Source organism: Monodelphis domestica, chromosome 7, assembly GCF_027887165.1.
Source record: "Monodelphis domestica isolate mMonDom1 chromosome 7, mMonDom1.pri, whole genome shotgun sequence".
NCBI lineage: Eukaryota > Metazoa > Chordata > Mammalia > Didelphimorphia > Didelphidae > Monodelphis > Monodelphis domestica.
In genome coordinates, this window is record NC_077233.1 from 36092546 (window position 1) to 36118524 (window position 25979).

The following is a 25979-nucleotide window of genomic DNA, read 5'->3' on the forward strand; positions in this document are numbered from 1 at the left end:
AGCAGTATCTGCTGGTTGCAAAGCCTAGGATAACACAGATGGTGCTTCCCTTGGCCCTTTGGGACCCGTGGAAATGTTTGCTTTAACTATCACACTCAATTCGATCTCCACTTTAGTTTTGCTTTCTGCTTTGTCTTTCTGAGAATCAACATCTTTTAGATGGTTCATATATCATTTGATATACTCTCTGGCTAACGGAACTGGTTGGTCCTCTGAATGAGCCCCAATGGAATGTGTTTGTCATGGGAGGACACTGGATATATAATCCAAGAAACTCTGGAGTTTGAATCCTAGATCTGTTCTTGACTGGGCAACCTTGGGCAAGTCAGTCCATTTTTCTGGAGAGACTTGACAGAGACGTGCTTTGAGGTCCCTCCCATCCCTACAATTATGATTAGGAGGACAGTACCACTGCTTCAGAGGCTTAATTTAGTGTTAAACCTGGCAAGGGATCAAGCCCTGTAGATTTCAGGGCCAGTGTTTAATTGTGACCTCATATTACAAATTCCTATTGACAAACTTGATTATTTGGATGATGGTTCTGTTTAGTTTCTTATTTCTTGGACTGCACCAGAAATCAAGTCCTTTCTAGCTCTACAAACTCATCCTCTACCACAACTTGGGAGGGAAGAAACAAATATTTATTAAGCACCTACTACTATGTGGAAAGTACTGTGCTAATAGCTTTACAAATATTCTCATTTAATTCTAATTTGGCCCTTAAAACATATCCTACTTGAGACTCTGGATGTCTTCATTTTGAAGAGCCAATCAACATGTATAAGTGATACTTTGGGATGTTGGGCTGGTAATAATATTCCTCTGCTCAACCTACAGGTAAAGCTGCAGTCCTGCCACTGTGGCTTTGATGCTTCAGATTCTAAGATCATTGGATGCAGGGAAGATCTAGTTCACATCCCTCAGTTACACAGGTACGGTAGTGATGGAACCTTTCTCCCATTGTTCATCTGTTTTGAAGAGGAGTGATGATACCCAGAGGCTGATGCCTTGACTTGTGCATAAATTAGATTGCGGGAAGGCACAGCTGCAGTCATCAGCCTTACTTTCTCTTCCACAGATATCCACATCCAAGGGCAACAAGACAGGACGCCTGGTGATGGTGGAGGATACAGGGGATGACCGTAGCATCTTGGATGTCCAACCAAGCTCTTAAGCACTCCAGAGGCTTCTTGCTTCCTCCCCATGAGGAGTAAGAAAGATGGGATGGGAGTCCTTTGAGCATTGTCAGAGTACTAATACTAAATAGAACACACAGGCACACGCCAGCACTTTTTTACTGGCTTTTTTGGAGTGAAGGCTAAGGGCAACATTGATTTTTCCATTAGACCCGGGGCCTCTGAGTCTTTCCACATAGCTAGCTTCAAGGTCATCCTCAAAAAACCAAGAGGGGAAGAGGAATCTTTGGTGCTTCATCACCTTCTATGTTCCAACATTGTTCCCAATGAACTTAGAAGGATAAACAGAAGGAACCTATATAATGGAAGACCCAGGAAGGGCCCGACCTATTGATACTTTGATCTCACCCCTCTTCCAGGTTCCTTCACAACACTACTGTTGTTCTTCAAAAGCCCTCCTTAGAATTCCATTTGGACCTGCATACACTTGCTAAGACTAAATCACACCTAATTTCCTCTTCAAGTAACAAGAAATGTTTCCAAATAGTAACTTGAAGGGTAGAACTAGCCTTTTGGCATATGGAACAAAAGGCTAAGCTTTAGGAAATGTTCAGGAACAATTTCATGAGGACAGAGAAAAAGGGCTGAAAATGGACTTTCTCTGATATAGCAATTTTTTGGGGTTATCTGATGATATGGTTTGGCAAGATACCGAACTACACCTCTTAGAAATTGCTAATGCTTTATAGGAAATTCTTCTGAAAATGTGGAGTTCAACTATGCATTTTTACTTATTTACATGTCTAATAAATGTGAAAATTCTAGTCAATTACTTTTTTGGTGACTTACTTAATGGAAGATCTACCAACCTTTATGGGTGGAGGGAAAATTCTTAAAATAACTACTCCTTGCCCTTCCTCTGAAAACTTTATAAGGCTTCCTCTTTAACTAATGATATTCTTCCAGTATGACTGCCCCGATAACATTGATATCCCCTAATGACAGAACTCATATCTATCCATTGATAGATATTTGCCCTCTGGTGCTAAGATGTCTTTTTCACTGAGATACTTGATCACTTGGATGCTTTAGAAATACATGAATTGATTCTTTCATTATTAATTTTTCAAGTAAATAACTGCCTGATTAGGGGGAAATAATGTGGTCATCTTTGAACCCAGGTCCTGCCTCTCAATCCACTGAGGTCTTTCTTATGTACTGAACCCTGCTTAGTTTAGTGAAGTGAGGAAAGGTGGAATGATACACATTTTTAGAAGTGAAATCTGATGCTGGGAGAGAATTATTAATATATCTCAAAGATATGAAAAAAAAACCCATGCTTAATATAGGCAGATAAAAACTACAACAAAGTTAGGGAGTCACCTTTTTCTAAAGGTTAAAATCTACAAAAAAGGAAAGCCTCCAGATTTAAATTTTACTATTTTATTTGTGAAAAAACTACAAGCAGAATTCATAAATAGACATTTCTATTTAAAGCAGGAAAATGATAAAGTGGCTTCTAATAACATAGTCGTGCACATGCCAGTAACAGGAATATATTAACATCTTTTATTTGCTAGACAAAGAGCAGTGTCCGATATAAATTTTCCCAAAACATTTAAGACCTGTGAATTTCTGACCAGTTCACAAAACCACCAATTGACACTTTAGCATGAAGATAAAAACAAACCTAACAGACTGTCAGCTCTAAAGACTTTACAGAGCAGAAACTTCCAAAAGCGTTATACAAGCTGTCTTTCTGGGCAAATGAAAAATATAGCTCGTATAATACATTAACAAAAATTCACAAGATAAGATTATGTTTTGACATACTTAACAAGCATTCTCTATTTGTCTCCAACAAACAAAGCTAAGGAAATAATGTAACCATCTTTACACAGTAAATTAAGGTTACAAGTCATACACAAGAACAGAACTGCTTGCGCATTAAAAACTGTTCAGCTCCATTGTCATACATTTCTAAATGTTGGCTCTTAAACCATTTTCGGTTACATACAAGCAAAGGTTATTATATATTCAGCAATTAATAAATTTTCAATAATTTAAGATATGGTAGCTTAAAAAAGTAGACTGAGAATGGTCTTGATAAGGCAGGTGAAACATCTTAGTGGAACTAAACTCACAGAAGCGTCTGCCAATTTTTTTTTATAGTTAGCCAAATTTAAACTGAAAGTTATTGATTAAAATAAATATTTTTGTCTGTGTTAAATGTTTACTCTTTTCATTGCCTGACTCAAGTAAAGTCAGGCAAGCTCTGTGTGTCTGTGTGCATATGCACACGTGAGAGACTGTGTAGCATAAAAAAAATGGAAACTTGCAAGCATAACACTGTGCTTTTTAAAAAACCTGCGTTCTGTGCCACTGAATACCAAGTATTTCTGGTCCTTTATATTTATTTATATGTGTATGTATAGACACCCACACATATATACACACGTGTATATCTGTATAATATATATGTACACACACATATAATCTACACTAGTGTTTTTATGTGCTGCAAAAGCAGGAAATTATGGGAATTCCATTTCCAGAATACATGCCTGAGGGGTGTAATCAATTTCAGAAATTAAAAGTCTAAAAGTACCTACACTACCTTAACAGAATACCTAACAGCAGCTAAAGGCCTGGCCCAACAATGACATTTGACTGCTTAGCTAGCAACTTCCACTTTTAGCTGCAATTTCTAATCAATGCAGAGTTTTATTCCATTTGTTCCAAAGCACTCTCCACCCTTCCTTCTCCCCTCCCTAAAATAAGTTAATTTATCAAGGAGGCAAAACTGAAAAACCAAGACATTAGCAATGAATGAATTAGCAGCCTATGAGTAGCTGGTTAATCAGCTTTTCCACTAAACTAGGGGTCCATTCACTTTACATGAAACTAATTTTGAAAAAATACACACAGTGTTTCTGAACAAAGTGCAAACTAACACTTACTGATTCATAAAAGCAGTGCAACATACACATTAGTTTGGTGGTATTTTAAGATTTTTTTTTCTTGTAAAATAAAAACCTTAGCATTTCCATACACTTCTGGAAAATAAATATGGCTGACCAGTTTACCCTCCCTGAGACCCTTAATAAAAGGAATATTAAAACTTTAGAAGGAATGTCTTTGCAATATCCCACTAACATTAAAATGTGGATTTAAAATTCATAGTCAAACCACTATGTATTATATATTCTGATGCTATGGAAAGCATCGGATTTCCTTTGGTTCATTAATAAATACTTTAAAAACGTATTTAAAAAAGGTAATTACAACTTGCATCTTTGATACAAGCATAATTTAAAAAGAGGGGAACATTGTCCATGCATTTTAGACTAGGACCATAGCAACAAATGGCACTGCTTTGTAATCTATACTTTTGAGAATATAATTTAAATTATGATGCATTAGTGACGACAGAATAGTTTTAATGTAAATGTGAAAGGAACCTTGCCTGTTGGCTACTCAAAAATCAAGCTGATAATTTTATTTTACTCAGTTGCCTCCATATACATAAGTTATTTTTTTCCCAAACCAAGTTATCATAACATAATCTGGTGCGTCATTACAAATTGGCTGCTCTCTCATGTGAGTACCTAAAGCATGACTATATATATATATATATATATATATATATATATATATATATATATATATATATATATATTTGTATATTGAACTGGCTCTGTGCCTGAAATGATTCAGAAGCACTCTGGGCCACATGAGTTATGTGTATAAAAAGCGACAGATAAAAAGCTAAAAGAAAAAAAAATTAGGAAAAAGGTTACACTAGTGTTTTCAAGGGATGATAAATGGGAACCAAACTGTAAAGCAATTCTAAAAGGCTAGGAAGAATTTACATAAGTCAGATCATTTTTGAATCTAGGGGGGGAAAGATCACACCAGCCCCATCAGCATGAGCTGCACTTGTGTTTCAGATGCTAGCATGAACACCATTCACAACTGAAGCTTCCCACAACAGAATAGCAATGAATCTCTACAAACATTGAAAATCACCATGGTGGTATTAAACAGAGTTCATAATCCCCTTTCAGAAAACAAGCAGATCTAGAATTTGGTGGGGGAGGGGGGTGTTATAATAGAATGGAGGAAGGAAGAAGGAAAAGAAAGACAAATTTTAATTACAAAAATCACTATGCAATGTTACATGGAAACAAGTAACTGCTTAATGTATTGACTGAAAAATACTCCAGCCCTACAATTACAGTGTTGATTTTAATGTCTTAAATCCTAAAACTAACAGACACTTTATAGATTTTTAATAATTACCTCAGTCATGAACACAGGTCTGGAAAATGGATGGAATTCAGTTACAGAATACCATATTTTTATGTTATGCAAGAATTAGCCATGTTAACATGTAACCATAATTTACTTGGCATTCTGAAGCCAGTTTAATTACTTTTGAATGATCAAGCACTTCCAACTGGACAAGAAAACTTGTGACTTGTTATTGTATTGCAAATGCAGGATGGATATCTGGAGCAGTCTTGTAAATTTGAGATCACATTGTTTAAAAATATATATTTATAGCATCCAGTACTCTTTAGACAGATGAGAGACTTAAGTTCCCACATAGGTTGGAACATACTTCGTATAAGCCTGGTTTCAATTTAGTTTCAGTACTTTCATAGACGGGACTGTCCCAGATCTGTAACTGTTCAATGTTATTTTCACTTCACAGTGTATCAAAGCACCAGCGTTGCCATGTATTGGTTTCAAATAACCCTTTATATATATATTTTTATATTTATATATATAGTTATATCAAAACTGATAGTACATAGTATAACTGGAAGAAAGAACTAAACTTAAAGGATATGCTGAAAAGGATGGAGTCTGTGAATGCAATAAATAAAGCCCCCCCTCCCTGCTTTGCCCACCCCACCTCCCCCCCCCAAAAAAACTCCCAACAGTTGTAATGTACATGGAAAATTGTGCACAGCAGATTTTTATAAAAAGTAGATTCAGGAGCACATCCAATTATAAATGATTGTTAGGAAAATCATATAAAACAATGGAATACATAAAAGTGTCAAGAGTAATCATCAGGGTGCGAAATTCCTTGCTGGCCAGATGCCCATGGCAAGCAGAAAACGATCCTGGTAGCATCACTAGGTTGATGTCCACAGAAGAATCTCCAGGGATGCACGCAGCATGGGCAGGTGGGAGATTTTGAATTTCAGACCCTGATTCATAGTTCTCACAATTCCATGTGCAATTTCAGAAAGATTCATCATTCACTGCGGACATGTCGCCCTTGGGCGTCGAGGAGCGGGACGAGCCCTTGTCTGTGCTCTCCGATCCGGAGCTGCTCTGGTTCTGCTGTTCTGATCCTGCACTGGAGGTCACTGTCGATGATGATGTCGAAGAAGAGCGAGTCTTTTCTTTAAAGTCTGTGATAATAACTGTGACATTCCCCACCGTCACTGCCAATTGCTGTGCAGTACTTCTGTCCACGTTTTTCAGCCTGGGCCTAAAAGAATGATCACAAAAATAGATAATATCTGATATCTATCCCACACAGTTTCTGGATTAGGCTGAGAATTTACATAAATATATTCAAGCTTTCCCCTCATATTTCCATTGAATTCAGGGGGCTCTGGGGAAATTAAAATTCTTTACCATTAGCCAGGATATCTAAAAGTTTAATATTTTTACTTCTGGACTAATAATGTTTTTTTAACCCCCTGTGAAAACACCAACTTAGTTCAAGAAAGGAGTTAACAGTATATAGAGACCAAAGAAAATAGAAAATAAAATCTATTCTAGTCACAAGACTAGAAGAAATTGAAGGGATCTATAACTTTTCTGCCCTCGAGCAACTGGTTTGGGGTGAAATTTTTTTGGATGGGCCCAGGGGTGGGGTTGTTGCTGCCTTTCCTCCTTGAAATAAACATTTATATGTTAAGGGTCAGGCACTATATTAAGGGCATTACATTCATTATCATCTCATTTGATCCTGAAAACAACCCTGGGAGGTAGGTGTTATGATCTCCATTTTATAAGCTGAGGAAAGAAAGTGAAGCAAACATGGGTCACACAGCTTTTAAAAAACTTTTATCTAAATGCCATCGCTTGTGAAGACAGTTATACCTACTAATATTCATAAAAACATTTCAACAGGGTGCTTTTATTTCTCATTAAGGTACACTATTCTGTAATGAAAGAGAATTTATACAAGCAGTTTTTAGCATACTTTCATGGAGTTCAATTTTAACTAGATGGTAGGTAAAAAATTTTTCTATATTTGCAGAAAATACTAATGCTAATTTTTAGTAATTTAAGATGTGAAAAGATAACATAAACTATAGTTTACAACTTTTAAGGGCCACTAAAAAATTCTATTAATAATGTTCTCCTAGCTCTTTTTTCTAGTTTGGCCTATAATTCAAATGCTAATTCTAAGATCCTTAACTGTATCTCTTCAACCTACATACAATTTTTTGATGGCAAAATCACAGAATCTGTTAATTTGGTGCCAATTTCTTACCTTGAAGTGTGATTTGAGTCACTGGTCTTTGTTGTTGCATTTCCAGACTGTATACTGTTAGCTTCACTGGGAGGATCTTTCAGAATATCTGACTTTGGTCTAAAAGGAGGGGGAAAAAAGGGGGGGAGGCATTAATAGAATTTATGGCTTCACTTTACAATAAGCTCAATTATAAAGGACAAATTTCTGGATTTCTTTGAGTCCTTACTTTGTCTTCTTGTTAGTGTTTTTCTTTGTAACACTGGGGCTAATTTCTTTCTCTTTATCAGGTTTCTCTTTTTCTTGCTTTTCAACTTTTTCCTTTTTCTCCTTTTTAGGTGGCGGAGGAGTGGCGTACTGCTGTGCCACTTGTTGTGCAACCAGCTGAGAGTTTATTCTAGGCTTTCTATAAAAGAAAGAAAAAGCAATTGTCATATACTTCACACCAGGTTAATTTAAATAAATGCAAATTTAAAAAACTAATTTGCCAAACTGCAACACACTAAAAAACCCTAGAACTTCTCCTCTTGCACATTAGTTTTAATAGTAATGTATGCTCTCCTGCAGATTTCTAAAGCACTAGAAAGTACCTTTTTAGAACAAGATTATATTGATTGGTGGCTTTAAAATAAGCTTTAATAGCTTTCAATCTTCTTTTATCATACTGATCTCTTTTTTGTCTTATCTCTCAAAAAGAGAATGAAGTTGTTTATCCCCCAAACTAATTTATTTAGCTCAAATCTGCTCCTCTCTACTTTCCTGCAAAAGTAGCACATCTGACTAAGAAAACTGAGACTTATACTCATTCTCAGTAAGGAGTAAAGGCTGAAAATCATTTTAACAAATCTAAGACAAATGGTATATTCAGAAAGCCATCGACAGTCATGTCTGTGCCAATCTCCAACTGACACTCTCTTAGAACTATTGTCTACATATTCCAAATAGTGTCAACCAAGTTTCTCAATGCATGTTCCTTCAAACCCAAATGGAAAGGATTACATACCCACCCTACAGTCTATGTAAAATGTATTATCCAGATAGTCTTACATGAACAACATAACAAAAATAGATCAAGATGAGAGCTACGAATTAATTATTGGTGTGAAGCAATATATTTCTTCCATAATGCAAAAATCTCTACATTAATCCAACTAAGAAAACTGTAAAGGTACAACCAGAATACACAAAAATTCTAAGGAAGCTTAATAACCAACACCTTATTTTACATGAAAAAAACTGAGATCGAGGTGTTCTGGCTTGTCTAAGGCTAGTAGGTCTTCACAATTAAAAGCTATCTAAAGGCAAAAGCACCGATGAAAAGTTATTTCTTTCATCCATTTCCCACATCTAAGCTCATCAGAAATTTGAGTCCTTGCTCAAAGGGTAAGATCTACAGCCTCCTCCTAACCTCCTTAAAAAGGACACATCCAAGTAAATTCTTTATATTGGACTTGGAATTAACCACCTTTGGATAACATAGTGGCTCATGGTCTCTTTGCCTTTAGATTTCCTTATCTCTTTACCCAAGGGCCAAAAGTTTTACCACAACACTGACAAAGAATACAAGAGTGAAAGATATATATATATATATATATATATATATATATATATATATATATATAACCTAACTCTGGTTTCATAGTTTTCAACACTGGAAGTAAATAAGATATGATTTTTAAAAAACAGTTATATATATAACCTAACTCTGGTTTCATAGTTTTCAACACTGGAAGTAAATAAGATATGATTTTTAAAAAACAGTATAAAAGTTGCAGAGTAGTTCCAACATGATAATTAATAAGAATCTGCCTACCAAAGGAAAACATGGCACTAATACAATAGAGTAACCAAGACTAGGTAATTTACTGGGGTTACAAAGACAATAGTGAAACACCCTGCCCTCGAGGATGTAGATATGTAGAAAAAATTAGAGCATTCAGAGGACCATAGATTATGGCCAGGGTTGTGACGGATTTTAAAACCCAAACTGGAGTTTATACCTTTACTCTTAAAACAACAGAGAAGCACTGGAGTTTGAATGACATGGTCAAGACTTGTGAATTTAGTAAAATCATCACCTGTATAGAGAATTCATTCAACAAAGGTTTTAGGCATGCCTATTGGCATCAGTATTAAACAAGACAAGACAAATCTTCAAAGAGCTACAATTCAGGTAGGGTTTTTAAAGGACTAGCAGATTTTCATCCAGTACTTATTAAACAAATGGCCTACAAAGGAAATTTTGGGAAATAAATAGCATGTCAGGGATATGACATTCTGTACATGAAGTGTCCGTGTAAAATTTATAGTTGTCAATAAAGGTTACACAATGATAACTTCCAACTTTACATTAAACATATACAGAGAATTACTTACAATGAACAAATTGTCATGTGGTAAAATTTAAACACGGCTACAAAGATGATATCAACCTTCCCAGCATGTTCAAACATGTGTTTTGGTGGTTAATTTAATTCAACACTATATAAATTGGGTGCTAGGAATGCAAAGACAAAAAGAAACTACACTCTAGGGTCTCTTCCTTGGACAAACTGGTGCAGAGGTTTGTTTTTAGCCAGTTTATCTAGAATCATTTGGTAATCCCTGACAATAAAACAAACTAGCATTTTATTACAGTGATTAACACAAATGTTCCTATTGGTCTAGTCAGCAAAACCAAAGTACAAAATTGAAATCTCTATTGGGTTAACGAGACAAGATTTGGAAATCTCATCTGCTGACATGCCAATTTCACCAGTACCACTTACAACTAGCTTTTTGTTTTGGTCTGTAAAAAAAACAAAACAGGATAATGACAGCCACCCCAAGCAATTTCTTAAGCCATAACATGGATACTGAAGGAACTATGAAATTCTTGGATTCTAAAACTCAAAATTTTGCAAGAGAAAAATTTTAATGCTCCGGAAGAATTTAGTAATCTTGATGAGAAATTTGGACTAATTAAAAATGCTTACTACAAAGACCTTAAAAGCAAATGAATATCCAAAGTTATAATTTTAAAACACCACTTCATATTATTAGGCTTCTCAGGTTCATTTTTTTTTTTGAGGATGAGAATGAGGAGACCTAGGTATCAAAACTTCAGAAATTTCTCCTTTAGAGTTAAAAATAAAACATCTAAGTTGCATTTTATATTTTAATTCTGAAACATAAGTGATATTTAGTCCCGAATTCAATACAACAAATATGCACCTAACCAACTATCAGGCACTCTCTCAGGGAAGGGTTACTGAAGTAACAATGTTTACCATTTCTGTGTGGTCATTTTTGTTCTCCAGGTAACAAAACAAATGCAGGACAAACTGTTACTGATTTTTTTTTATACTGGGGAAATGTTAACGTTTCATAGGAATCACTGATTTTGCAGAAACTAGTCAAAGAATTAAGTTTCATAACTCTTCTAATGTCCTTTTCTAATCTCCTCTACCAGTTTTAGTTCCTCTAGTATCATTCTCCTTGCTTACTGGTTTATATTTCTTCTGTTAACTTTCCAATTTTTCACCTACTCACCCATCAGCCCCTACTCTACATATATATAAATAAAAATTTGGCAGTTTCAACACTTTGCCTTGCCACAACTTTTATGTGTGGACCCAACTATCCTCTGAGTCCCATGGTTTTGCTATCTTTTCTATTTGCCATAACATGTCTCTCTCCACTTTTCATTCCAATTCTTCACACTGAAATAAAACTATACCAATAAAGGAATGTAACAGAAAAACCTAAATACCACTTCTTCCAAGAGGCTCCCATTAGCCTCAACAAGAGAATGTAAACTTCTCCTGGGACATTGGAATCACAGGACCTGGTTCAAATCACAGCTCTATCTCTGTGACCTTTTGGGCAAGTCACTCTGGGCTTCACTTTCCATATCTATAAAGTTAGAGTAGATGAGCTCCACTGTTCCATCTCCCCTTAAAATCTACCTTATGATTTCTGAAAAAATTAAGTACAGTTGTCATTTAGTTTAATTGAAATGACATATAGTTTACCAGGAATAAAAACCACTAACACAACTAACACTAACACTAACCACACCCTGCAAGAAAACAGTTCTGAAAAGTTTACCCCTTTATTCTCCTTTGGTCAAAAAAAAAAAGGAAAAAAACACCTCTAAACACCCTGGCAGCTAGCCAGGGACTTAAATCTTTCTTATTCTTTATACAAGCACTTTTTATACAAGTCCAGAAACATTCCAAAATTAGTCTCTTAAAACAAACTGAAAATTACAAAGTACTTATTTTCCAGAAAATGAGAATTTTAAACTATAATATGCAAGATTCTTTGCTGAATGAGAATTTTTAGTATCAATTCCACAACTGATACATTGGTTTCTGAGTCCTTGTAAATTGACTAAAAGTCATAATCAGAGAATTATAGATTTTGAAATTATAAAGTAATTCAATCTCTAAAGTTATCAACTTTTTGGCAATCCTTAATCTTCTATTTTAGCTTTTCGGAAAGTATTTTTAAAAAGTACAGTAAGAACAGTTGGTACAAAACATTATCCCAAAAGTCTAGAGCACACTTCTGCAAATGCACAGGTCCACAAAAGAGTGGGCTCAACTTAAATGTAACTCACAACTCTTGTTGCTTTATGGCCTGGAAATCCATTCCAGTCTATAACAATCAGCTTTCTTCTCTGTTGGTCAATCTCTTTGCTGCCTCTTTCTCCAGGTATCTTATCTACCTTTCTATATCTGTTCTTCACTCTCTGTGCCACTCTGCTCCTAGTTGTATAGTGTAGTTTACCAGTCCCAGTTTCTCCAAAGATGGGTGGAAGAAAAACTCTCTCCTCCTCAAAACTATTCTTAGGGACCAGGCTGGCTCTAACTCTAGCTGCAATTCTTAGTATCTCAACTCCACCACTAGAATGGCTTTACCAATGGATTATTTTAAAATATTGTTCCAGAGGGATGTCTACTATTTCAGGTAGTCATGGCATGGTTTCATGTCACATTGTCTGCCTTCATCAAAGATATCTTCCACTCACATAGCAAACACGTAACAGTTCAGGCCTGAAATATAATAGCAATCATCTCCTAAACTGATGCCAGTTTCCACTCTGCAATCAATAAGCTGCCAAATATTCTTTTTTTTTAAACAATATTTTATTTGATCATTTCCAAACATTATTCATTGGAGACAGAGATAATTTTCTCTCCCCCCCCCACCTCTCTTTCTAGCTGACGCGCAATTCCACTGGGTATCACATGTGTTCTTGATTCGAACCCATTTCCATGTTGTTGGTATTTGCATTAGAGTGTTCATTTAGAGTCTCTCCTCAATCATATCCCCTCAATCCCTGTAGTCATGCAATTGATTTTCCTCAGTGTTTTTACTCCCACAGTTTGTCCTCTGCTTGTGGATAGTGTTTTTTAGATCCCTGCAGATTATTCAGGGACATTGCAATGACACCAATGGAGAAGTCCATCACCTTTGATTGTACCACAGTGTGTCAGTCTCTGTGTACAATGTTTTCCTGGTTCTGCTCCTTTCGCTCTGCATCACTTCCTGGAGGTTGTTCCAGTCTCCAAGGTATTCCTCCACTTTGTTATTCCTTTTAGCACAATAGTATTCCATCACCAACATATACAACAATTTGTTCAGCCATTCCCCAATTGAAGGGCATCCCCTCATTTTCCATTTTTTGGCCAGCACAAAGAGCGCAGCTATGAATATTCTTGTACAACAAGTCTTTTTCCTTATTATCTCTTTGGGGTACAAACCCAGCAGTGCTATGGCTGGATCAAAGGCTGCCAAATATTCTTGAAGCACAATCATAAGAAAGTCATTCCCCAATGCCTCTGAGATGAAATACAAACTCTGGATTGGGCACATGAAGCCCTTTTATGAGCCTGTTCTATTTTATTCTTTCAGATTTATTGTCTATTCCTTTGGTCATATCAAACTAACCTAAATCACTTTCTGACCCTCACACATGACAGACATTTCACTTACCTTAACCACCACCTTCATACAAGTTGTCACAATGCCTCCTCATTATAGGCTCCCTAGCCTTATTTCCAGGTTCAATGCAAGTAACACCTCCTATATGAGTCCTTTTCTGACCTGGCAACTCTAAATTCTTACGCTCCCACGCCAGTCTCAAGATATCTTATAAAAGAACATGTATGTTCAATTTCCTTTGAAATAATAATATAAAAGGTGGCCAGGTAGCTCAGTGGATAGAAAGAGACTGGAGGCAGAAGAGCTGGATTCAAATCTAGTCCCAGACATTTCCTAGCAATGTTACCCCGGTCAAGTCACTTAATCCCCACTGCCTACTCCTTACTGCTCTTTTTGCACTGGAAAAGATACTAAGAATTGATTCTAAAAAAATAAAATATAAGCTTCAAAGAAAGATTTTTTTGTATCCTTAGTACCTAGCACTTAATAAATGCTTGCTAGTTGAATTCAACCCAAGAGCAAAGAATTAGTTGCATATAATACATTTGAACTATTTAATAGTATAATTCAAGATATACGGTACTGTCCTTTTGAATATTATGATTCTGTCACAATTTTTTTGAATTAAAGCACATTTTTAATTGTCCAGAAGGAAAAAAAATCTGTGAAATGTTTTAATGTTTATGATAGACAGTAACAGAAAACCAGAATGATTCATTTGCGATACTATGAATTAGTCTATCTAAAGTAGAGAACATTTATACTTGGCTGCTGGCATTTTGGAGCTATAGCAGTTCTCTTTGAGGTAGCAAAGAATTAGAAATTGAGGAGATGTTAATCAATTGGGGAATGAACAAGTTGTAATACATGATTGTAATGGAATACTATCATGCCATAAGAAATAACTTAAGAAATGACATAAGAGAGGGCCTGGCCTGTACAATGTAGACAGTGAGGGAAACCATATTTCTGGAGTCACCTTTTCTGTGGGTTCTGGTTCTGTCTACGCTTATTGGGTTATGTATCGGGGCTACTCATTTGATCTAAGCATGGAAGATGCCTATGACCTGGCATGGAGAGCTACCTATCAGGATGCCTACTCAGGAGATGTGGTCAACCTTTACCACATCCCAGAAGATGGTTGACCGTGTCTCCAGTGACAATGTAGCTGATCTGAATGACAAGTATCAGGGAACCAGCCTCTGAAAGAGGTCAAGGAGTGGCTTTCTTGGTTTCTTGGGGTGACTAATATTTGATGCCAGGGATGCAGAGTTTACCATCCAGAACTGGTAAGTGGCCTGGATGTTTTTCCTGCCTAGGACTTTTTTTTTCTTTTTTTTTTTACTGATCACTGATTGACTGATTGCTGTATGTTACCAATTTGTTAATAAGCTGAACAAATGTTCATTTTAGTTTGTTGTTAACATTATACAACTCAACCCCCCCCCATTTTTTTTCCCAGAAAAATCTATAAAGATGTAAGGAACTGATGTAGAACCAGAACACTGTACACAATCAAAGCAATATTGCAAGGACAAACAACTTGACTTGACTATTATCAACAATGCAAGGATCCAAGCCAGCCAAGAGATTCATGACAAAAATGACGAGCTAAGGATAGAATGTGAATACAGATCAAGGGATACCATTTTTCACTTTATTTCCTTCCTAAGTTTTTCCTTGAATGTGTGATGTATCTTCTTTCACAACATGAGGGATATGGAAATATATATTATATGAATAGTACATGTGTAACAAATCATATAAACTTGCCAGCTTGAGGACAGGGGAGGGACAAAAAATCTGGATCATAGTATCAAAAAAGAAATTTGAAATCTTGCAGAAGACATCTTTAGCAGTGGTCTTCAGGAGGTGATTTAGGACTTGGACTCTGGCTTTAACTTGGATCTTGGCTCTTGGGCTGTTTCTTGAGTATCTGGCTTTCCTTTCCTAGCTTCTGGAGAGAAATTAGCTCTTTCCCCTCTTGGAGGAGGAGGAGGCCACGTGGGTGGTACACCAGGAGGCAATATTTACTGTGATAGGCAAGATATCTTCCCTACTCTCTTTTTCTATTTCTCTACTTTCATTCTTTCCACCTCTTTGAAAATAAAAACTATTAAAAGACATTTTGACATGAACTATAATACTTTAAATCAGCGACCACCATATTAGAATTCTCACACATTTAGTCAAACCCTTAATTTTAATTACTTACACTATTTACTCTTATAATTTGTGCCCCCCACCCTAATATTTTGTTACAAGTACTGATGCAATTCCATTTGTTATGTCACCTTCAGTCAAGAATTCTAAATGCTTCTAAAAACTCAGATTTGTCCAGTTATTCATAATTCATCTTCATGGAGTTCAGAAAGAGAAGGAATAACTCACAAATTAAGATAATAAAAACCTAATTGGTTACCAAAACTTATTTTCCTGAGATTGTTTTCTTAATTATTTTTATTTTTGCTAATAATATAACCAACTTATTATTCCCTCACATTATTCAACACTGTAAGAAAGCCTGGAAACATAGTAGGCAGTGTAAGATTCAAACTGATATTCAATAACTTATATAAGATCTAGTAATAATCACTTGAAGTAGAAGAAATAAAAAGGACAAAAGTAAAACTCACTTCCCCAGCCAAGATCGGGGAAAGAAGAGAGACGGGTTCACACAAAAATACATCCTCCCTATGATAGCACATAACATGAGAATGAACATGGAATGCTAGAATTTCTGAGGAGCAAATTCTAATTATACAGTAGCAGAGTAAGGACTGTATGATATTAACATCTCACTGTCAATAATATATATATATACACACATATATAATTAATGCAATAGTTGCTAAAAACAGATTCTTTAAAAAAATAATCAAAAAAGATTTCCTATTATTATACACTACTAATCTATCCATTCCTCTCAAAATGGTGAGTATGCCATCCAGGAAGGGGCAGTCAGTAGAGAACCTAGGTTTGAATTCTGACTCTCCAGTTAATTTAATTACCTTAAACAAGTCAATTTAGGGGTATTAGCTTACTTAGTTATAAGACGAGAAGGTTATAAAAAGTCTTTTTGGTCTGTTCTTGGAAAATTCTATTATGTGAGGAACAGAGGCATTCTAAATGTCATCTAACTCATGAAGGTGAAATGTCTTTTTATTTCCTATAGTAACAATGCTGCCATAGACCAATGATAACTAACCCCTGTAAAACTGTCTTTACTCCTCCACATGCCCCCAACAACAGTCCCGTTTTTTCTCTATTTTCAACCATTTACTACACTGGCAGTTTGTTTCAGATATCCTCTGAATTTTCCCATTGTCTTCCAAATCTCATCCCTCAGGGAGAAAAAATCTCTTCCCTTTTGGTTCCATGTGAGCACTCCAAGAGTTACTAATTATGCCTAAGAAGCAAAAGAATAGTAATGATATGTTTATGGAAAGAGAAATGTAATATAAGTCTTAAAATGAAATTGACTTTAATAATAAAATACAAGTTGAAAATTGTGGAGAAATGACATTATTATTTATTAGGAGCCCAGATCCCTTTTAAATACTCTAAAACCATACTAAAGACAAGTCAGGACAGTAGGAAAACAAAGTAGATAGGAACTAGACCTACAAGACAGAGTCAAACTAGCACTCTGATCATCACAATATAATAATCAGTGCCTTCTATGTGCTAAGAACTATACAAGTACCTGAAAGAAATGAAACAAGATTTAAGGTCTGGATGCCACCTATTTAATGAATTATAAGGGAAAATCACCCACATCTACTAGAATTAGAGAGCAATTAGAAAATAAGGATTATCAGTAGTCATTTCCTGAACTCCCGGGGGGGGGGGGGGGGGGGGTGTCACATCAAAAACATAAACATCATAGCCAAAATCCAAATTGTCTAAAAAAATCATCACCATCACCACAAGGGGAGTTCAAGTATCAGAGACAAGTCCTATCACCCAAGATTTCTCAGCTAAAAAGTAGATAGTAATGATAAAGTAGAAGAAAGTTTGGGCTATCCCAAGAAGCAAAAGGAAAGAAAGAATGGGGTATCTAACAAAACAGTCTAATAAGGGTGGAAAACGGACTTCTTCCAATAATCCTATTAAAGGGCCAGGTTTGAACAGAAAAAAAAAATTATATATATATATATATATATATATATATATATATATATATATATATATATATATATATATGTTAGGTCCGGTCCATCCACCCCCCCCATGGTTACATGATGCTTTATTGTCTCCCTCTCCTCTTCCCTAGCCCCTCCTGGAGTTGACAAGAAATTTCCCCCTTGCCCCCCCTTTTTTATTTAGAATATTCTTCCATGGTTACATGATTCATGATCCTTCCCCTTTCTCCCCACTACCGAATCTGGCATGCAGTTACACTGGGTTATACATGTATCATTGTTTGAAACCTATTGAAAAGCAATTCCACTGGGTTATACATATTATCGCTCAATGCCTATTTCCATGTTATTTTTCTAATAATCTTTTAAAACCAGATACCTCAAATCATATAACGATATAAACAAGTGATAAAATGTTTTCTTTTGTATTTCTACCCCCATATTTCATTTTCTAGGTGTGGATAGCTTTCTTTCTTCATTAAGTCCCTCTGAATAGACCTGGATCGTTACATTTCTTTTAGTAGCAAAGCCACATTTGACTGTCCCACAATCATAGTCACTATGTATAATGTTCTCCTGGTTCTACTTATTTCACTGCGGCATTAGTTCATACAAGTTGTTCCAGTTCTTGTAGAAATCCACCAGTTCATCATTCCTTATCACCAGCAGAAAATTTGAAAAGCAAATCCAAGTCAAGATAAATACATTTATGATCTAGGATGAACTGCTATGCTTTATTAAGAGAGAAAAGAAAAAGTATTCAGTCAGAACCCCTTCCTAGAGAAAGTTAATTATGTTAACTTTTTTAAAACTTAAAATCTTCCCTATTATATTATCAACTCATTTCTATTAAGCTTTTTTGGGCTTATACATAATGTTTATCACCCCCTCACATTAGAATATATACTCCTGAGGTCAGGGAGACCCAAAATAAGCGTCATCTCTCACCTAGGTTGTGTACCCATCTACATCTTGTTCAATGATTTAAGAGTTAACATTCTTAGCTCTCTAATTACCAGAGAACACTGATCAATCTAGCTGCATTAGGCAGATAACCATGATTTCCCCCTATTGTATTCTCTATGGTTTGTTTGTCCTGCTACCTGACCAAATATTGCCAGGTTATATGGACATTTAAGTAGTCAAGTTAATGAAAGCATAATATGGTACAGTAAGGATTTTATATGGGTAGGCAATTTAAAAATATGGATTAAGTGCCCTTTTGAGTCAATACTCAACAAATTATAGGTAGAAAAATACAAAATGGAAAGGTCTATCTCTGTATGTCTCTCTCCCTCAGAATGCCAGATATAGTTTATATATAGTGGAAGGAGTGGCAAAACATTAGAAAGGGTCTTTTTTTCTATTCTTGTGGGAAAAGGAAAACAAGTTAATACTAGAACAATTCGATGGATTTGGGATTAGAACTGATTGACTGGCTAGACTTGAAGAGTATTCAATTAATGATCTTATTTCAACTTTGAAGTTCTGTAGTGGAGAACCCCTGGTGATGTGCTTGCCCCTGTGTATTTAAGATGTTTAAGTATTTCTTGGTCAAAGGCTATAGATAGTATGCTTATAAATTATGCAGAAGACATGGAAGGATTTAAAAAGAACTTGATAGGCTAGAATAGTGAGGCAAATTTAATAAGATAGAATTTAACAGGTCAACTTTACAAGTAAAATATGAGGCATGGCTAGATAGTAGTTATTTTAAGAGGGGGAAATTCTAGGGATATTCTATTAGTAGACTCAAAGCTCAATGAGTAATACAAAGCACCGCCCACAATAAGAAGGGAAGAGAGGAAGGGTTCCCTTGAACAGTTTTGAATCTTGAAAAAAACTGAATACTTATATATGCTGATCTCAAAGCATGGTGACTAACCAAGTGAAGAAAATCTTAAAAAGATGGTTACTTCCTAACTGCAGAACTCTAATAAAGACATAACATCTTCATAAGAAAGTCTTTGTTAATGGCCATATTCTTTAAACATTCCCAGACTAGCAGGCTGTTAAACTACAAGGATACTATAAAATATAATACAATTTCTCCAGACAACAGAAGCTTAAATAATGTTCACCACAACAAAGAAAAACATGAGAACCAGCATCAGAAGTACCACCTTCCAGCTTTTGGAGTATCATTATTGTTTACTCATGTCTTATTCTTTGTGTCTGTATGGACCATAGCATGTCAAAACTGACCATGGAGTTTTCTTGGCAAAGATTCGAGTAGTTTGCCATAAGTGACTTACTATCAGGGTCACTATACGAGTATAGTAGTATGGATCTGAGACCAGATATAAACTCTGAGTCACCAACCTCCCTTTTTTTTTTTTTAAAGAAATTTTTAAAACTCTGAATGAGGGGGCAGCTGGGTAGCTCAGTGGATTGAAAGCCAGGCCTAGAGATGGGAGGTCCTAGGTTCAAATGTGGCCTCAGCTACTTCCTAGCTGTGTGACCCTGGGGCAAGTCACTTGACCCCCATTGCCTAGCTCTAACCACTCTTCTGCCTTGGAGTCAATACTGTGTATTGGCAAGATGGAAGGTAAGGAAGGTAAAAAAAAAACTCTGAATGACAAGAAAAACTGTGAAAAACCTATCCCAAAGAATACAAAATATTATTTCTTCCTACTTTGCATATATAATGAGGGCACACTTACTAAACTAGGTTTGGTTTCAGTCAGATGGCTTCTTAATATTTTCTTTAATATTTCGTGTTTTAAAAGATAATTGAGGGGGCAGTCGATTGAGAGCCAGGCCTAGAGATGGGAGGTCCTAGGTTCAAATCTGACCTTGGATACTTCCTAGCTGTATGACCATTGGAAAGTCACTTAACCCCCCATTCTTCTGCCTTAGAACCAATACATAGTATTGAAAGGTTTTTTTTTTTAAAGATAGATAGTTAAGGTTATAATAAGGTAAACATTTAATAGTATACTATCTTCTAAATTCATTAAAAAAATTTAAGATTTTTATTTGAAAAATGGCAACCTTTATAATTGCTTACTATTTTAATTTTGTTATTATGTAAGCCACATAGAGAATAAACATTAAGATAAATCGAGTTTGTCTCTAAGAACATACCAAAACAATCTAATCTGCCCCTGAGTTATTTTATAGCTGTCAAAAATACCAATTAAAATTTATTGAGCAGGCTCTAAATGGTAATTGTAGTTCATATGACAAAAGCATACATTTGCAAAAAGGAGAAAACAGAGGTAGATGATTAAATAGGTATGGGGGGGGGGGGGAAAGAAGACTAATCTATAGCAGAAGTGTCAAACTTAGTCCCTCAAATCTATAACATTAAAATGTAATTGAAAATGTGTAGCTCCATAAATTTTAGAGAAATATTTGATAAAAACCTCCCATTGTTCTTGTGAAAAGATGCTACATGAGAGCTAGATGATAGTACAATTAGGTGGATTTGAAACTATTTTGCTGGCAAGACTTGACATTTCCAAGGAGACAGTGGAAGACAGAAAGCCAACGGGGTCAGAATAGGAAGTAGAGCCATAGTGAGGATTAAATCCTAAGAGGGAAGGATAAGGTAAGTAGTATGTTATGGAAAAGAGTGTTTGAATTTGGAATCAGAGGACTAAATGAGACTTTGGAAAAATCATCATCTCACTCTTGATGGCTTAATTAATCATCACAAATGATTTAGGATCAATGAAGACCATTATAAATAGTTTTCAGATGAAATCAAACCTATCAATAATCATATGAAAAAATGTTCTAAATCCCTCTTGATTAGAGAAATGCAAATTAGAACACCTGAGGTACCACTTCACCCCAATTAGGTTGGCAAGGACACTAATGCATTCCTAGTGGAGTTGTCTAGAGGACTGTATTCTGTATTAACAAGTAGGTTCTCAATAGAATAAACTAGGAAACAGGAAGTATTTTTAAATTTTGTCTTTTTATCCTCAGGGCTCACCCTAATTATTTGCACAGAGTAGGTACACCTAGTCCATGCTTACTAAATTACCTAATAGATGAGGAATGAGAAACTGGCCTCATTAACATAAATTAGTTGTGGCCAAATTGAGTTTAAGTAAGGAAGTGAGGGTAAAGACAATAAGAGTCGAAAAACAAAGTTCTGTATTGGGAGCTCTTGAAAAGTTTTAATATCAAAAATGACTTCTCCTTAAAAGGCTGACACCTGACTTAGAAAAAGAACAGATTCATTCTTTCCCCCATAAAAAAATTTAGAGCATTAGTTTTTCTATTTGTTAATTCACCAGAGAGGTTAGTTAGGTTTCCTATTTTGCCAAGTGTAGGAACATGATTTTTAACCATCTGTTCCAAATTTCTCTCCCGCTAAACCATTAACTATACAGTTTTAAGTGGGTATCTATCTAAACCAGAAGATGTTGGAAGCTTATTAAATATTTTCATAAAAAAGATTCCAAAAAGAAAAAACCTATTTCAACAATTACATACAATAGGGAAATGAGGAACTTGATCATTATTACTAAACTGAGATACTTATATTCTTCAGAAAAATATTATTGACCTGCTTAATGTGTCAAAGGGTTCAAAGGAGAATAAAAAGGAGTTCAAGAAGTGTGGTAAGAAAGCTTAAACTTAGCAAAAACATGACAAAAGTATCATGGGAGTTCTAATTCTCCATAAAATCTTAACACAGATGTTAGTTTATAGCTTATAACAATGGACTTATAACTGGATCAAAAGGGATGATATATGCAGGTGTCTACATAAATTTTATCATTCTGGCAATATGATACATCAAATTGATAAGAACAGTGACTATACAACCCTTACTATATCCAAGGTCTTTCGGTTCCTTTTCTGATTCTGTATCACCCTGAAGCAGTCATTCCTTTCCTTTCCAAGACTTCAGTTACCTCATGTGTAAAATAACTAAAAAGGACACAACAACTAGGTGGCTGAGTGGATTGAGTCTGGCCTAGAGACAGGAGATCTTTGGTTCAAATGTGACCAGACACTACCCAGCTGTGTGATCCTGGGCAAGTCACTAAACCCCCATTGCCTAGTCCACGAAGCTCTCTGCCTTGGAAACAATACACAACATCGATAAAAATTAAACAACACAATAAAAACACTGAACTTTTTAGATGAAATAATGTAATTGTCCACAATAATAACTACCCTATGAAGTCCTAACCCAAGAGAAGTTGGATAAGCTATTTTTCTGGACCAATTTTTACTATATAAACACAGGTGAAATCAAGAACTAAGAATCTATCTTTTTCTCGTATATATGAAATCTTTTATTAGGATAAAATAAAAAAGTGTGAAGTTTTTTCATGGTAGGATTCTCAAAAGCATCATTATTATCTTCAGTCATACAACTGGATAAACCTAGAAGAGCTCAATTTTTGTTTACTTGCTCAATTACCATTTGAATCTGTTAAAGCATAATTATAGCCGTAAAGGCTCTCCAACAAACTATTTCCCTTGTATGCTAAAAATCATAAGTTTCCAGGACAGATGTTCCCAGAGACCCAATTCAAGCAAAAATGACTGTTTATTCTAACATAAGGTAAAATCTAAGAAGCTCACAGCTACTGTATGGAGATAATACTGGTAACTTCATCTATACGCCACATTAAGGCAGTGATGGTGAACTTTTTAGAGACTGTGCCACTACCCCCAAAGACCCAGTGCAATGTCACTCCACCCTCCCACACAGGGGAAGAAGAAAGTACTCCTATTGGGCTACTGGGCAGAGAAGCAGGAGATGTGAAAAAAATGTCATCTGGCCATGGAGAGGAGGGAAGCAGCTCCACCTGAGTCCCTCTGCCTTTCTAGCAACAAGCAGGTGGGTGGGTGGGATGCCTACAGAGAACGCTCTGTGTGCCACCTTTGGCATATGTGCCATAGGTTCACCACCACTATTCTACAATTACTTATATTATTTCATGTAATAATTCCCACAATCATCCTGTGATTTTATTTATTTTTATTTATTATCCACACTTTGTAGATGAGGAAACTGAGTCTCTGTGTTTTCCACGGTCACACAGCTAGTACTTTTCAAATGACAGATCCTGAACTTCCTGATTTCCAGACCATCCACTAAGTCAGGTTAATTTAAGTTGACTGTATCAAACTACCACAACAAAGGTGAAAAGATCCACAAAGAAAAACCAAGTGAATGTGCATGTATGTATATATATATATATATATATATATATATATATATATATATATATATATATATATGACCTACATTGTGGCATGCAAATAGATGCATTAGCTTATAGCAGGCACTGTAATGGACAAGAAGCTGTGTCTAGAAATCAATAAAGTATTAAGTGAATATCATGTGCTAGGAACTACACTAAGATCTTGGGACATTAAGTTCAAAGAATAAAAATGCTATTGAGCTTATAATCTAATGAGAAAGACCAAGTACATGAAAAAATTATTATAATTATAATAATAATATAATAATTATAATTTCTCATTAGATTATATATAGCAATGAGATGGTTAAATATAAAAGTAATCTGTGAGCCTGGGTGCTAGAAGTTTTGGGGAGGGGAGACTGGAAGAGGTAACTAACTACATGAGGTGAAAAGGAGGCATTATACAGTTAATCTAAAGGCACAGAGTCAAAGGCCCTGAGAGAGTAGGATTAACATCCAATGAGGCTGGAAAAATATATTATGTGAGACTTTAAAAGCTAAAAGAGTTTATAATTAATCTTTGAGGCAATTGGAAGTCACTGGAAATGACTAAGAGAAATCATCTCATCTGACCTGGGAAAATGTGCGGCATATATATTACCTAATCTGACTTGATTCTCACATCAACTGTGAAGTGTGCCAGTTTGCAGATTAGGAAATTGAGGCTGGGAGAGGTTAGGTGACTTGCCCAAGGTCACAATGCTGATAAATAGTGAGACAAGATTCAAACCTAAGTCTTCCTGACTTCAGTCAAGTTTTCTATCCCGACCTAAACACATATTGTAGCCATCTAGGTGGAGGAGTCTAAAATGAGATGTTATGAAGGTAAATTCGGAATGACTGGATACATGGGGTAAGCCTGGAAGAATGGTGCTAACCTTAACAGAAGTATGGAAGTTTCAAGAGGACTTTTTAGGAAAAGACAAAAGTTCTGTTTTGGATATGCTGAATTTGAAATGTCTCTGGGACATCCAGTTTGAAATGTCCAAAAGGCAACTAAGTGGTGAAACAGAGCTGAAGTCTAAGGGGTCATCCTCAGAACTAGATGATATTAAACTCACTGATGAGGCTGCTGCAAAAGCATAGAGGCAGGGAAAAAAACCACCTAATTTAACATAATCTAATCTTTATAGTGTTTTTAATTCATAGGTTCATGGCCTCTGTTACTCATCAAAATGCTACATCTGTCAATTAACACCTGTGTGATTCTGGGTTTTATTTGCTTCTTCTGTAAAATGTAAAGGTTGGCCTAACCTAGAATGCAGGAATAGGGGGTGGGGGTGGGGGAGAGCCCAATTCCAACAACTTTTCAATATAATTGCCTTTCTTTGTAGTCCTATGTATTTTAAAAAATGGTTCTCAGGGGTCTACTGGTTCTACCAGATTGTCAAAGGGATACTAGAAAAAGGTTTAAGAAACTCTGGATTTGAATTCCATAAAGCACCTTTTGCTTCTGAACACTATCATCTATACTTGTCTAGTTATAGTGGTCTATAAAATAAAGGGGTCAGCAGATTAGATGTTATGACTTAAATAAAAATAACTAAATAAACATGGGGGGGGGGGGGGAGAGGAGAGAAGACTTCTTAGATGTACTTTAAAGAAAATCACGTAGTTTATAAAAGCCATGGTAATGTAAGGACCTGCGCTCTTTTATACTAACATGTCACACAATCTCTCTAGTAGTTGGGTCTCAATTTCCTTATTTGTAAATTAAGGAAGTTGAACTAAATGATGTTCTGGGTTCTTAATCCTATTAAACCATATAGAGCAGATGGATTTTTTTTAAACTAAAAAGATTGGGAGGGAGGGGGGTTTGCACAAAAAAATTAAAGCCCCAAACTCCACAAAGGGAGGGTTGATTCCCTGGTCAACTTTTTTTTCCTTTAAAGCAGTCTTCACTAAGGCAACTTCACTAGGAAATCCAGTCATCTTTTCAATGAAATCTCTTTCCTTCCCCAAATATTTTTTGTTACTTTTTTTATGCTCTCCTAGCAAATCAGAGAAAATAATTCATAATCCCAAAACATTAAGAGACAACTGAAAAAAAATAAACCTACCTGCAAAAGGCCCATTAAAA

The 25979-nt window shown here is 35.6% G+C and overlaps 1 protein-coding gene across 1 annotated transcript in view; it reads right to left on the reverse strand.

Annotated features, from left to right (window-relative positions):
* Positions 1-2563: 2563 nt before the first annotated feature.
* The window catches only part of RYBP (RING1 and YY1 binding protein), a 70410-nt gene continuing 46994 nt past the window's right edge, over positions 2564-25979 (reverse strand). The window contains exons 3-5 of the mRNA XM_056804429.1: positions 7871-8047; positions 7663-7761; positions 2564-6645 (exon numbers count right to left, since the gene is read on the reverse strand). Coding sequence (XP_056660407.1) covers positions 6393-6645; positions 7663-7761; positions 7871-8047 — 529 coding nt within the window. The 3' untranslated portion in view covers positions 2564-6392. The remainder of the gene's footprint in view (positions 6646-7662; positions 7762-7870; positions 8048-25979) is intronic.